This window comes from Babylonia areolata, chromosome 1 (genome assembly GCF_041734735.1).
Source record: "Babylonia areolata isolate BAREFJ2019XMU chromosome 1, ASM4173473v1, whole genome shotgun sequence".
In the NCBI taxonomy this organism is placed as follows: Eukaryota; Metazoa; Mollusca; class Gastropoda; order Neogastropoda; family Buccinidae; genus Babylonia; species Babylonia areolata.
In genome coordinates, this window is record NC_134876.1 from 88381501 (window position 1) to 88398082 (window position 16582).

Below are 16582 nucleotides of genomic sequence, written 5' to 3' on the forward strand. Positions count from 1 at the left end.
ATACACAAATATGGACAAAAGTTGTCTAATGCTCAAACTGGGTACAGCACCAGACATGGAATGGAATATGCCATCCCCTTATAAATAAAAATCTGAATCAATTTATGAAAGAAAATGCAACATACAAAACAACACACACACGCACAAAAAAGATAAACAAGAGATAAAGAAACAAGCAGAAATCAGAGACGCTACTCACAGCACAACATCCTGCAGCCTTTGCTGAGGTAGCTCAGTGGTTGACACCATGCCAAGACTGGCTGCCGTGTCTACCCATGATGGTGTTGCATCTTCTGATTCTTGCACATCCTCCAGCCCATCTCCCCACTCCAGTACAACACCTCCATCTCTGGAAATAAAAAGGGTAGAAGCTCCTGTCTCCTCGTCCACTGTTTCTCCCCAGAAAGGTGTGGCACTACCTGACACCGACTGCGCCGAGGGCTTGGACTGTTCATCCTCGTCATCCCCCCAGATCAGTTCCATGTTCTCTGAAGGTGACACGACTGCTGCCAGCACCGGCTCATCCACCTTTTCTTCTTCTCTTCGCTGCTCTAAAGGAGACCGTACAGGTTCTGATGTTGGCCCTTCAAGCTTTTCCTCTTCCTGCTTTTCAGGAGTGGGCTTGACTGGAGACAATGGTGACCTTGCTTCTTTGATCAGTGGTTTGGAGGAAGCAGGAGGTGGGGGGGCTGCCCGTCTTGGAACTGGGCTGGGTTTGTTGGGAGGTGGCTTGGGTTTGTTCAGAAGTGGTCTGTCCTTTGAAGAGACATGCTTGCTGGCATGAACCAGGATGTTCGCTGAACTTTCACAGGGTGGGCCTGCAGTGTCAAATGCTAACATTTCATTCACTGCAGTTTTCTTCAAATCATCAGGTACTGTCTCTGTTTTAGCTGTTGTGTCACATGGAAGGCGATCAACTTCATCACCAACAGATTGGACAGTGTCTGTGACTGGCACTTGACTAGATCTGGATTCGGAAAATTGTTTTGTGTTGAAGTCTTCTGTCTGTCTTTTCACATCCCATGATCTCCTGTTCATGTTCTCCATCTCCTCAACCTCTGTTGGGGAGTCCTTCCTTGACAAGTAATTGTCTGCCCTTTTCAGGGCTGCATCAATTTCTTCTTTGCTTAGTCGTTTGATAGAGACATTATCGGATGACACTGGGGATTTTTTCTGGCGCATTGTGACCACATTATCCACCCCATTCTCCAGTCTGGCATCAGTGGAATGTGACGATGATAATGAAAGACTGTCAGGCGTAGGCCCCTCCTTCCCTATGGAATATTCCCCTATCACTGGATCGCCTGCCCCATAATGTTGACGCTTCAAGCTGCCTGTCACCCTGGCTTGCACCAACAGCAGTTCATCACTGGCACGTTCCTGTTTATCCACACTTTCAGCAGACTTGATGAGGTCCAAGCTCTTGATATTCTTCCCAACCCTATCACCAGGCACATTACGTTCAATCAAATCAGGCTGAGAACGATGGATATCGGAAGAGGTAGAGACAGATGAGTACTGAGCACCAGAATGAGCCAAGATGAAATGGTCTTCATCTTGAGGAAGTGTGTCCCTGGCAGCTTTAGTGGTAACAGACCTTGCTGTGGGAGCATCCACACTAACCGGGTCACAATAGGAATGGTCCATCCATTCCTCCCTCAAGCGTGAGACATCATCAGAGCTGGAAAACCTGCGAGTGGGGCTCAGGGGTGAGGAGGACCTGGGAGACATGATCTGGGGTGGGGAGGAAGGGGAGTGACCAGGAGAAATCCTTTTGCGTATCACTTTCTCTCGTTCTTGGGCTACCCGAGACTCCTCCTCCATTTTGGCAAAAAGCCTGCGAGTGTAGTTGAAACGCTGAACATGGCTGGTGGCCTCCATTAAGGAAGGCTCAGGGTGCTGGGGGACAAGGTCCGGGGCAGACAAAGAGACAGAGCAGGAGGCTGGCAGTGGTCGAGAGGACAAACTGGCCAGCGACTCTCTGGACCCGGAGAGAGTTGCATCACACATTTTCTTCCTCTTGGATTCGGGAGATCGACTGATGACGGATACCTGAGGTAAACTGGGAATGGAAGATGCCGCTGAGACAGAGAATCCTGTGGGACCATGGCAGGGTTCCGGCAACACCCCCACCTTCCCACCGCCACCAATGCCTGCCCCCCCTTGAAACATTTCCATGATGCGGTTCACCTTGGGTCCATAACGGTGACGCCCATGCTGACCACCATCATCAATCTTGGCTTTCATGTTGGCAAATGACTGGGTGGGTGATGATGGTGGCTGAGACACCTGTGACGGCTGTCCAGGAATGTCTTGGAGTGTACTGCCACTACGGTATCGGCTTGAAGCCAACACCTCCTCACGCTGATTCGGCTGAGACATTGTCACAAACAACGTTAAACCTTGCAGGAAGTTTTCTGGCAAGTATAACTTCCAACTACTGGCATTTAAGTTGAACGCAGAATGACTGATATGACAGTGACAACTTTGCTGTCACCAAATATTTTCATATATGTCACCTAGTGAAGAAACACAATCACAGCTCAGCAAAAAAAAATTTTTTAAAGCACAACAAAAATCAATCAATGGAATGTTGAAATACTGTAAACAGGAAGTGCAAAGAGGAAGGAAGACAACTGGGTAAGTCAGGTGCCCGGTTCCTCAGTTCTCATGACCACCACTGGTGCCACAGCTCAGACGGAGACTAGATGAAGGTAACAAGAAGAAACCTGAAGACATCGATGACATGCTGGCGAAGTCAGGATACTGGAGGACCCTTACTGCTGATGTTGACAACACCATGGTGGTGTCACAGGTCCTCATCATCTGTCTACCTCCATCTGAAACAAACCGCCAATCAAACAAACAGAAAATTAGAGTCAACAATTCACAAGCAGAGTTTAAACTCGGAAGGAAAAAATGATCGGAAAGAATTAAAAATTAGAATTTCAAAATAGAGGGAAAAATTAAAGACAAAATGAGAAAAGTAATTAATAACTATGAAATCAGAAATGATGATAATAAAACAAAACATACATAAGAAAAAGAATGGAGTTGATCCTTAGTAATTAAACTGACCTGACCCGTTCTACAAAAAAAAAAAGAACTATTGTCCATTCTTATGCAGAAAATCCATAATATCTCAAATAACCCACTCAATACATGTATTGTCCCCTGTTCTTCTGCCTAAGTCAACTGACCCACTAAAATCCACCCAGATGTTTGATACAAACAGCCCTGATTAGTTTTCTACTGCCCTGAAAAATGTACTATCATTTAGAGTATACATTCCCATTTATCAAACAATAAATAGTATATATAAAGCTGTTTGTGAGTATGCCTCTGTGTGTGTGTGTATCAATGAGAGAGAGAGAGAGAGAAAGAGAGAGAGAGAAATGAAACAAGCATTCATAAACAATGCAACTGTTCACAAAAAATTACATTTTCAGATTGCATCCATGATGAATGATCACTAATCAGCTGGTATCCTTTCTTTCAGACATTGTACATAAAAATGGGTTTAACTTTAATGAAAGTGGGCCAGGAAGTCAAATAAACAAAGCATTCATAAAGGAAACATTCATCGGTTGTTAACAGTCTAACCCACGTCAGTCTCCGATTTACCGACTACCAAGGCAATCCAAGGGAGTAATGGCACACTTGGAAACAAACATAGGCAGACACAGAAAGAAAGGCAGAAAGGAAGGAATCTAAAAACAAAGGAAAGAAGGTTGGTGGAAAAGGAAAGAAACAGCAAAAGAATGAGGAAAGAAAGAAAGAAAAATTAACATAAAAATAAAGAACAAACAAAAAGCATTCATCTTTTAGTGATAACACCACAAGTTCTGCCAGTGAGCCCACAAACATAAACCAAAGGAGAAGTGAACCAACCATGCCAGTTTTTACACCTTGTGGACAAAACCCGGGCTGCTGACTGAGCCATGCCTCTGTGCAGAACACCCTGGACCTTCCTCTCTCTCTCTCTCTCTCTCTCTCTCTCTCTTCAGTTTTGTCACATCTTTCCTCCTCCCCTACTTCCCTGTCCCTCCCCAATCCCTTCTCTCCCACCTCAGTCCTAACCCTTCCCCTTCAACCAACCCAATCACACTCCTCTCCCATGTCTCCCCTGAAATGTTTACTGAGACAGGAATGCTTGAACACAGCCCGTCCTCTGTTTCCTTCCTTTTCAATCCCTCCACCAGGGTAACAACATGCACATTTTTCACCGTAATCCTGAGCCACTGATGCAACCACTGCAATGTGCTTTCAGAGGCAAAATGCAGAGTTCATTTGATTCACTTCACCTTCGGCTGATTCTCTCAAAACTGAGAGAGATGGGAAATGAAGGGGGGTGGGGGGGCGCAGGAAAAGAAGGAAGGAGAGACAGACAGATGACGGCAAGAGTGGTGTACACTAATTAGTTTCCTGAAGGTAACGAGCCTCCACATGTATGTATGATTGATTCGTTGTGACTTATAACTGTTGTGAAACAGTTAAAACACATGCATGAACTGCATACACTAAACATCACTCTAAATTTACATTTCCTCATAAATTATTAATACAGCAGTCACAGAGACATTCTTCAACACACATCTTCTTTAGAAAATCAAACCAGATGGACTTCACACATACACACACCCACATGTGCACACACACAAGCACATGCATGCTCACGCACACACACCAGCTTTTAAATAAAGTAAAAAAATAAACCTTGGTTATGAAAAATAAACTCTAAGCAACCTCCTACTACTTCTACTACCAAGCTCTCTTGATAGAAGAAACCTTAAACATAAGAAAGGAAAACCTATTCCCCTCAAATTTCATATCTAGCAACTCAAGTTGATTGATTATCTAATTTATATAAAAATAAAAAAAGTTTTTAAACAAAAATAAAAACATTTCTAAAGTTTTGTTAACTTAAGATACCAGTTTGTAGCCAGCAATAGCGCAAAATTTACAAAAGACAAAAGTTCATTCTTCAATACTAACACTACAGACACTCTCCAAAGATAAAAACAAACAAAACAAAACAAAACAAAAACAAAAACACATACTATCACCTTTTCATATTTTTGATGGCATAACAAAGAGATCTAAAAGACAAACTCGGAGCAACAATCAACGTCAAGCAGGTCAAGACATACATGTACATTCATATTTTGATGGCATAATAAAGTTATCAAGAAGAAAAACTCTGAGCAACAATGTCAAGCAGGTCAAGACATCCATGTACACCCAAGCAAGGAACGAGACAGACAATGGGAAAAAGCTTCCTGCAGACAAGAGATAAGGCCTGGTGGCCTTATGATCCATTAGGACGCACTGTCAACATGTGGCAGTCAAGCTGTCATGTGAGCCAGCAAATCATTTGGGTGTCACTCCACGCTGACAGCTCACTTACACCTTTCACTCAGCCAGGCATGTACAGTTAGGGAACTCCGATAAAAATAACTGACTACATCCCCCCCATCCACCACCCCCATACCCCCTGCCCCCTCCTCCTGTCCCCCCCCCCCCCCACACACACACACACCCTCCCACACACACACACACACACGTTAGTGCACACACAGGTATACAAACATACATGTGCGCACACACATACAAATGTACCTCACTAACTTCCAAAAAGATACTCCCATCACACCAGCACACACACACACACACACACACACACACACACACATACACAATTATGTGCACACCCACAAACAAATGTAGCTCACTGACCTCCAAAAAGATACATCCATCACACACACACACACACACACACACACACACACAAGCAACTAGTACACACACAAACACACAAGCACACACACCCATGCACACACACATAGCAGATAGCTTCAAAAAGTCTCCCACCACTACCTCAAACACACAGCACAGTGACACACACACACACACACACACACACACACACAGATTCAGGACACTGACATGCACGCGATTGGCTGGTGTTACCTCGCACCACTTGCATTAAATATTTACAAGGTACATGTAACATAAGGAGTACATTAATACAATGCAACCCTTGTTTATCAATAAGTATAAATCTATTCCCTTTCATGAAACCCGTTTATCACCACTGAGAACACAATTCAAGGTAAAATGCATAAAGGGCAGGTCCATGAGTGTGTGTACACACACACTTAGCTCTTTTGATTTCTTTAACTGCTTTAAAAAAAAACAAAAAAAAACAAAGACATGAGAGCAGTGCTGCTAATACACACAGACAAAAAGATAAACCATTCTCAAATAAAATAAAAAGAACCTTGGTTCACACTGGCTGACCAACTGGTTCCCAGATGACTGGACAACTGGCTGCTATGTTGGTTGGCTGGTTGGTCACTTATTTAAGTTGCTTTTTCTTCAGGTAGATTATCATACACAGCTCATTCCTCCACAAAAAAAGGTTCACCTCTTAACAATGGAATCATCTGGGCACAATCCCTATTGACACAGATCTTAGCAATCACCTGTACACATACAGCACATACACACACAAACAGAAACATGCCTCAATTTCACCTGGTTTTATCACCGCCACACCTCACAGCCTTGATATCTAGACAAGTGGGAGCAACCAGGTCTGTCTATCAACCTGTCCTTCCTCAGCTTGAAACCTTACAATAATCTGTCCACTGTATCTGGTCAATACCACCAGAGGCGCTGACTTGAGCTAATATGCCCTTGTGCTGTTGTAGTCATTGGTGGGGGGTGGAGGGGGCGGAGGAGGTAGAGGGTTTGGAGGGCAGAGGGACCAGTATGATGTCAGATATATGTCGGTAAACTATTGTATTGACTCAATCACTGTCATTTTTGTTATGTTACACACACACACACACACACACACACACACACACACACACACAGCATGCATTAACACATATCCAAATTTGCATGAGAAACGTGTGTAACTGTGAATGCATGCACTTACAGGTGCATGTGTGAATGTATGCATGCAGATGTGCATGAGTGAATGCATGCATACATGTGTTTGCATGCACATGTTTGTATGCATATATATGTGTGTGTGTGTGTGTGTGTGTGTGTGTGTGTGTGTGTGTGTGTGTTAATAATGTGAATGTACATGAAAACACATGCTCACAAACACACACACATACCTGACATTCACATAACATCCAGAGTGACAGAAGTAATCCACCTCTCATAGAAGTGGGCCACCTCTGATAGGCTTCTTTTTGTTTTCTGTACATTTTCTGAGAAAGACATGATCCATTCTATTTCATGTTTCCATCTCCAGAGGGAGATAACAACAATCATCTTTACTCACAGCATACGGGTACAAGCGCGCATGTGTGTGTATGCACACGTGCGCACACGCGTGCGCACACACACACACACACACACACACACACACATATGCACACTGTGGCAAAGAGTATATACAGAGAGAGATAAAGAGAGGGACTGATCATACGGAGAGAACAAAACAGAGAGAGAGAAAGAGTCAGAGATCAAAATATGAGAGAGAAAGAGAGCACGAGTGCTGAGCAGAACAAAACTGAGGCAAAACAGCACTATACAGTACACAGACTGAGGCAAAACAATACTGTAGTGTACAGCACAGACTGAGGCAAAACAGCATTGTACAGCTCAGACTGAGGCAAAAACAGCATTGTACAGCACAGGCTGAGGCAAAACAGTACTGTACAGCACAGACTGAGGCAAAACAGCAATGTACAGCACAGACTGAGGCAAAACAGCATTGTACAGCACAGACTGAGGCAAAACAGCACTGTACAGCACTGGCTGAGGCAAAACAGTACTGTACAGCACAGGCTGATGCAAAACAGCATTGTACAGCACAGGCTGAGGCAAAACAGTACTGTAAAGCACAGACCGAGGCAAAACACCATTGTACAGCACAGACCGAGGCAAAACAGTACTGTACAGCACAGACTGAGGCAAAACAGCATTGTACAGCACAGACTGAGGCAAAACAGCACTGTACAGCACAGGCTGAGGCAAAACAGCACTGTACAGCACAGGCTGAGGCAAAACAGCACTGTACAGTACAGGCTGAGGCAAAACAGTACTGTAAAGTACAGACCGAGGCAAAACAGTACTGTACAGCACAGGCTGAGGCAAAAACAGCACTGTACAGCACAGGCTGAGGCAAAACAGCATTGTACAGTACAGGCTGAGGCAAAACAGTACTGTAAAGTACAGACCGAGGCAAAACAGTACTGTACAGCACAGGCTGAGGCAAAACAGCACTGTACAGCACAGGCTGAGGCAAAACAGCAATGTACAGTACAGGCTGAGGCAAAACAGTACTGTACAGCACAGGCTGAGGCAAAACAGCACTGTACAGCACAGGCTGAGGCAAAACAGCATTGTACAGCACAGGCTGAGGCAAAACAGTACTGTACAGCACAGGCTGAGGCAAAACAGCACTGTACAGCACAGACTGAGGCAAAACAGTACTGTACAGCACAGACTAAGACAAAACAGCATTGTACAGCACAGACTAAGACAAAACAGCATTGTACAGTACAGGCTGAGACAAAACAGTACTGTACAGCACAGACTAAGAAAACAGCATTGTACAGCACAGGCTGAGGCAAAAACAGCACTGTACAGTACAGGCTGGGGCAAAAACAGCATTGTACAGCATAGACTGAGGCAAAACAGTTTTAACCATCATACAGCTCTGAGAAAAAATAGCACTGTATATCACAAACTGAGTCAAGATAGTGCTGAAAAAAAACAAAAAAACAACAACACTGAGGTAAAACAGTACTGTTGAGTACAGACTGAGGCAAAACAGTATTGTACCACACAAACTGAGCAAAACAGTACTAGAGCACAGACAGGCAAAAAAGTACTGTACAGTAGAACTCAAGTCTGCCAATCCTGTTAAGACCATCAGCAATTCACACACCAAGGGGAAAGCCAATTGCCCTCATTTGACAGGCCATTGAGCAATATATCACACCCTTGACTGACCATTCATTCTTCCCTGGCCAGTGGATAGGTCAATGCTACCACACAAGCCCTACTGTGAAGGCCTACCTTCTTTGATGTGACAGTCACCAATAAACCAACCTTTTACTGATGTCATCTGCTTGTGTCATCTATCAACCATGTCAAATTCCACATACCCACACATCTACAGACACATGCACATACAAACACACACAATGATATATACGTGTGTGCATATATATATTCAAAAAGGCAATACAAAAACGCCTAGGAATGGTGGCTAAAGAAACCCTGTGTCGAAATGGCACTTCTGCCTTGCAGTGACAACACATTAAACATTAACAGCATCCGGCTGAACCATTGAAAGCTGACATTGCATGGTTTGCACTACGACTCTGAAATCAATATAAGTCAGGAAACAAATAACAGATTACAATGCATTGGCATACAATAAAACACATATATAATATACAATCATACCGGTAGTGACACACACGTGCATTTCACTGCACTCATTTAGTACATACATACTAATAAAACTTACTTATCATTTCAGACACACACAGGCATATCATTTCAGACACACACAGGCATGTGCACACACATACATATACACCATACACACACATAAAGTATCATACATGCACTCCAGTGCATATATTAGTACACTTTACACAAGTACATTTTCTGGCGCATGCACACACACACAACACACGTGCGCGCACACGCACACACACACACACACACAATCTGACAATGTATACTATATGTACACATACATCAAGTACATAAAGGTAGAGTGACAAACTTGGCAGATTGTGTCTTTGCATATATGCTATGTGCACACCTGCGTGCGCACACACACACACACACACACACACACACACACACAAACACAAACACACACAATGTGCATGTGGCTGCAAACATACAAGCTAACACACATACATTTATCTTTTTATATATGTGGACACACATACATACACAGACTCACAGACAAACATGTCCTGAGCCCAGAGTATGCCTGTCAGCCCCCCCACCCCAACACTAGCAAGCCAACACATTTAGAGACAAAACGTGCATGCCATGTAAACACAAGGGCGTGGCCTTTGTAAGGAAGGACTGCTGTCTAATGCAAAGGCCCTTTCAGCTAAGAACCAGTCAGGCAGCCTGCGTGCATGATTTCTGAGCTCCTGCCTCGGGCACTTTTCGACCAGTTACGCAAGCTGAGACAGGTGACAGAGCACGACAGGGATGCTGTCACAGCTGTTGGCATCACCACTGCTGTGAACGGGATTTATTTCCCGTGACACGAAAGGTGAGACGTACCCATATTCCCTTCCAACTCTCATTTCCCAGCCACATCCCGCTTTTACCACAACACCTCCTGCTACCATACATATCCATCTTCTATTTGTGCATTTTCTAATCTCTTGCCAGTGACCAGCTGTGTGCCTCCCTATCCAGCATCCCCTACACACACACACACACACACACACACTCACTCACCGCTACAGTTCACCACCAACCACACACACACACTGAGACTCATCACAACAGTCCACCACCAAACACGCACACACACACACAGTCACCACCACACTCCACCACACACACACACACACACCACACACACACACATGTGCACTCATATCCACAGACCAGCTCCAATCACTCACCCCCCCCCCCCCACACACACACACACACACACATGCACACTTGCTCACCACCACAGTCTTCCACCAACTGCACACAAATGTGATCTCTTTGCCTGTCTGTGTGTGTGTGTGTCTCTCTCTCACTTAGAGACTACATATATCTCTCTTCCCCCTCAAGGTAGATTGTTTTAAACATAAGATTTCAATCTGTCAAAATACAACTTGACATCAATAATCACAACAAACAAAGAAATTAAATGTAATCCCCTGCGGTCTTTTGCAGCATACACCTCCATGTCTGTTCAACCAGCTTAAACAAGCAGTGACCCAAATGTGTTCATGACACCTCCCCACAGCCCCATCATACACCTACCCTTACCCACACATGTACCCACACCCCCTGCATCCCCTGAACCCCCACCCCCCACCCACACACACACACACAAACAAATGAATGTGCAGATGTACGTGAGAGCAAAGCAATATATTTGATAGATCACTTATATGGTTACAATGACACAGACTTGCATATTATGAGGTGTTAGTAAATGATTGATACTCTGTGCACATGGAAGTGCATGCATACTAATGTGCATGCATACCTGTATGTACAGGTGTGTGCGTACATGTATGCTAATGTGCATGCATCTGTGTGTGTATGTATGTGTACATGTGCATGTGTGTGTAGTTCTGATCTTGTGTGCATCTGAACACAGACATGCGATTCAATTGTTTAACCACCTGGCCAAACATGGAAATGGGAGTACCAATTGGCATTCTGGTCAACAGTAATCCTCAGGCTAAACCATCTCCCACAAGCCCAACTGACACACATGTATGTACACATCCAACAGTACAAGTACAACTGATCACAACTGGTCAGTTTGTCAGGTCTGAGCTTTACCTGTTTTGAAATAATGATGTGGGCATGTGCAGAGGTGCAGACAGACAGATGAACAAACTGCATTCCATTCTATACATATGCCACTTTATGCAATAAAGGAATGAAAATCAAAGCATAAAATAAATGGTAACAAATATAAAAGAAAATGGCAGGATCATAAAGAAGAAAACTGAAGTCGAAGAAAAGGACAAAGTACAAGCCAAGCACTGGGTCCCCCCTGACTCCTCCCCCTTCCCCCCATTTCCCCACCACCACCAGTTGTCCACCACTTACTTCAGTCCCAGTCAAACACTGTGTCTCTCCCTACATTGTGTCTCTCCCTACATTGTGGAGAAGCTGGAGAGAAGCCAAAAGCCCAATCAACTTTGGTTTTATTCTGGGTCAAACCATTTCTTTTCACACAGTCTTTTCAGTTTCATTAGGTTCCTCATTGATTTAATTTCTGCTGACTGAATCATGAAGCTAGTAAACTGTGAGAATCACAACAGGCTTAGCAGGGAATAGTTGGGGGGTGGGGGGGGGGTTATTTTGGGGGGTTTTTTGTTGTTGTTTTTTGTGGTTTGTTGTTAAATATGATCAAATCAAATCATTTTGCCCATCACAGTTCAGTTTCCAGTCATGCTTTTACCATGCTTTTGTCACCTTTGCTGTGTGAACATGGTTTACAGTGTCATATGCAAGCATGATAAGTGGAAAAAAGAAAAACCAAAACAGCACGTCAGTCAGCAAAACATGGGATCTTTTTTTCTTCCCTGTTTCCCTAAATCCCACTGCCATGTATCAATTTACCATCTACCATATATGGCCCTCTATTGTTTGTTGTTTTTTTCCATCCGAACGTAATCCCACCTGGCATGTATCATTTAAACATCTACCATATATGGCCCTCTACTGTTTGTTGTTGTTTTTCCATCCGAATGTAATCCCACCTGCCATATATCAATTAACAATCTACCATATATGGCCCTCTATTGTTTGTTGTTTTTTCCATCTGAATGTCAGGAAACCTTTCTGATTCAAATACATCATCAAGCAAAGTACCACGCATTAGATTAATTTGTGCACACCTGCATAACTGTCTCTCAATCATTCTGTGTGTGTGGGGGGGGGGGGGGGGGGAGGGAGAAAGAGAGAGAGTGTGTGTGTGGGGGGGGTGGGGGTTTGCAAGTGTACACATGTGTGTATAAAGCACAGAGTTCCAAATTTAAGTACTTTCCCTGATCTTCACACTGACAGGTGTACCACCCACTCCAGAGCACTCCACAGCACAGCAGAACTGGGACTGGGAGAGAAATGGAGGGAAACCAAAGTAAACACAATATCCTCCATCCCCTTTAAGTACATTAATCTCCCTGTTAATCTCTCAGCCTTTCACCTGACCTGGGAACCTGCCAAGGCTCCGAGCTGTCAACAGTCTCATCACAGTGCCCCAGTTCTCAATATTTACTGACTCTGACAATGAAGGCACTGCTGAATTTGCTAACAATATACCTGGCAATTGTAGAAAAGATGTCTATCAGTTGTTCATCATTATATTCATTGTGTGATACATATCTTATGACAAGTATTAACTCTTGACTGTCACAGGAATTTTTTTTTTAAATATTAAAAAAAAACAGGCATAATAAGATGTTCATTGATATCAGAGATGCTGCTGATGAATCATGTCCTTTTTCACTGATTAATGGAGGGGAAGCTTTAGTTTACAAGGGGTTATCTATTTATTCTTCTATTCTCCCTTGTTTTCACAACTGAAACACTACAATAAAATATGGCTTCAAAAAGAAAAGAATGAGGAATTGTCTCAACCAGGAAAGATACATGTGCATGCACACACACAAAGACATGCACACACAGCAACTTATGGGACAGGTTCATAACACCTTTCCATTAGATACAAGAGAAAATAAAAGAAAGCGTTGAAATATTTGTTTGTATGGACTGAGACAACAACTTATGGTACAGGTTCATAACACCTTTCCATCAGATACAAGAGAAAATAAAAGAAAGCGGATGAATCTGAGTGCGTGTTTGCCTGTGTGTGTGTGTGTGTCTGTCTGTCTGTCTATGCATGTTCAGGGTTCAGGGCACAGTTAACCCAGTCTCCCAAGTCCTAGTGTTTTAGAGAAACAAAAAATCTCACTTGTGCTCTCTTTTTTCCCCACTCTTTCTTTGTTTTTGTTTTACCCATCCTCCTTCCCATTTTTCTTTCTCTTAAAACAGCACATGTTATCAAAAGAAGAAGAGAAATGCAAGGGGAAAGGGACACAAGTGTAGCGTAGAGTTACAGCAAGTGAAAGAGCAAAACTTGTCAACCATAAGTTCTCTTGAACTGGCAGAATGTCAGTTAAATTAACAGCCTCTTCAGTACCACCACCAGAGATCAGAATACCACTCTAATCTTTTATTTCATTTTATTTTCTTAATTTCAGTTCTGATGCTCAGAAATTACATTTGTATGCATACTTTCCATTTATCATCATTTACTGATATGAAAATCCAGTGCTGTTTCATCAGACAGTGAGTCATCCGCATTTTCTTCACTTTTTGATTCCTTAACCATTTATGTGAGCATAGTGCAAATATGATAAAACTCACATATAAAAATATCATATACATATATAAAAATTTTTTTTTTTTTTTTTATATGTGAGTTTTATACATATATAAATCAGGTCAGGTCAGGTCTCTACCTGCCACAGGTACCATGTAACCCTGTGCTACCTGTCACATGCGGGCAGATGGAGCTCGACAGCCCGGGAAGGCAGTCCATCTAAGACAAGGAAAAGTCTGAAGTAAAACCCATGAAGTGCTAAGGAATGCAGGACAGTCTCGACATGCATTGACCCTGGGTCCATGGCCATGTCCCGACTTTCAGTAGCCGCGCCCCCGTGCCTCCGAGGAAGGTTTTTGAGCCAGAGGCTAGGACAAGGACAGTCTGATATAAAACCTACGACCTGAGGACCTCACTGTCACCGTCCCAGCTTGCTAGGCTATGGCAGATGAACCACGGGTGTAAAGGGTGGGGCCAGTACTGCGCACACTGCACTCCACCTAAAAATTCCATTGCGCAGGCTTGAAGGACACGTCCACGTCCGCGCCACCAACTATTCCAAGCCCTGTAGCGATGGGAAAGGGGCGAAAACGGCAGGTGGAAGATGTCACTGGAAGCCGCAGTTCCAATCCTGCATGCAGGCGGTTCAGGATATTGGTCGCCTGATTGTTGACCCGGAGGTGACAGCATCACTCGGCAGCACCCTGAACGACCAAGCAGCCTTTTCTAGGGACAGCACTGCTTGCTCCACACGGAGAGGGGCCTAGAAAAGGTGGTCCAAACAAATGCTCATCTCCATACCCCCCAGTTGGCTAACCGCGGTCAACGGGCATCTCCAAACGCAGTCGAACAACAATAGAGAAGAAAAGGCCGGCACCTGCCTCACAATTAGGTGCAAAAGGACTAAAGGTAGCATGCTGGAACATCCGAACCATGCGTGACTCTGCAGACAGCAACCACCCAGAAAGGCATTCCGCTCTAGTCGCACACGAACTTCAGAGACTGAACATTGACATTGCTGCCGTCAGCGAAGTCCGCTTTGCAGGGAAAGGCAGCCTCCAGGAACACGGCGCTGGTTACACCCTCTACTGGTCAGGCAAGCCAGAGACCGAGAGACGCCTTTATGGCGTAGGCTTTATGGTCAGGAGCACCATTGCCTCCAAGCTTGAAAACCTGCCAACAGGACACTCAGACCGAATTATGTCCATGCGCCTCCCACTACGGAACAAACAGCATGCCACTCTGTTCAGCGTGTACGCTCCAACCCTCCAAGCGGACCCCACAGAAAAGGTCAAGTTTTACACTGATCTGCGCAACCTCGTTCAGAACACCCCTGCTGACGACAAGGTCATCATCCTTGGCGACTTCAATGCCAGAGTTGGCCAAGATTCAGAAGCCTGGAAAGGAGTCCTTGGCAAGCATGGCGTTGGTAATTGCAACGACAATGGGCGCCTTCTTCTCGAGTTCTGTGCAGAGCAGCAGTTTACCATCACCAACACCATTTTCCAGCAGAAGGACAGCCTGAAGACAACGTGGATGCATCCTCGGTCCAAACATTGGCACCTCATTGATTACATCCTGATGCGCCAGAGAGACGTACGAGACGTCCTACACACCCGAGTGATGCCCAGCGCGGAGTGTCATACTGACCACCGCCTCGTCCGCAGCAAGCTCAGGCTCCACTTCAAGCCCAAACCAAAGAAAGGAGGAGCTCCTAGGAAAAAATTCCAGGTCGGCAACTTTCAGTCAGCTGAAGTGAAAGCTGAATTCCAGGCGAAGCTTCAGGACAAACTTGAAGACCCCAGTTGCCCCACAGACCCCTCTCCAGAAGCGCTATGGGCACAGCTGAAATCAGCCATCCTGCAGTCCTCTGAAGAAGTCCTAGGGTTCTCATCGAAAAAGAACAAGGACTGGTTTGACGAAAACAACCAGGAGATCCAAGAATTGCTGGCGAAGAAGAGATCAGCCCACCAGGCTCACCTTGCACAACCGTCTTGTCCGGTGAAGAAAGCAACCTTCCGGCTCATATGCAGCAACCTCCAGCGCAAGCTTCGTGAGATTCAAAATGGGTGGTGGACCAACCTGGCAGAGAGGGCTCAGCTTTGTGCAGACACTGGTGACTACCGGGGCTTATACGAAGCCTTGAAGGCGGTGTACGGTCCCTCATACCAGGTCCAGAGTCCTTTGCGCAGCGCAGACGGCCAGGCGCTCTTCACAGACAAGACGTCAATCCTGAACAGGTGGTCGGAACATTTCCAGGCCCTCTTCAGCGCCAACCGCACGGTTCAAGACTCGGCAATTCTCCGCATCCCACAACAGCCAGTGAAATTACAACTGGACGAGCTACCAACCCTAGAAGAGACTGTCAAGGCCATTGAACAGCTGAAATGTGGCAAGGCAGCAGGGGTTGACGGAATTCCGCCGGAGGCGTGGAAGAATGGAGGCCCAGCACTACACTCCAAACTCCACAACCTCTTTGTCTGCTGCTGGGAGCAAGGCAAACTA

General features: G+C 44.7%; 1 protein-coding gene across 1 annotated transcript in view; it reads right to left on the bottom strand.

Moving 5' to 3' along the window:
• Positions 1–16582, bottom strand: part of LOC143290857 (uncharacterized) — a 94335-nt gene that overhangs the window by 70723 nt on the left and 7030 nt on the right. Inside the window, exon 2 of the mRNA XM_076600437.1 lies at positions 200–2840. Within this exon, the coding sequence (XP_076456552.1) occupies positions 200–2382 (2183 nt within the window). The 5' untranslated portion in view covers positions 2383–2840. The remainder of the gene's footprint in view (positions 1–199; positions 2841–16582) is intronic.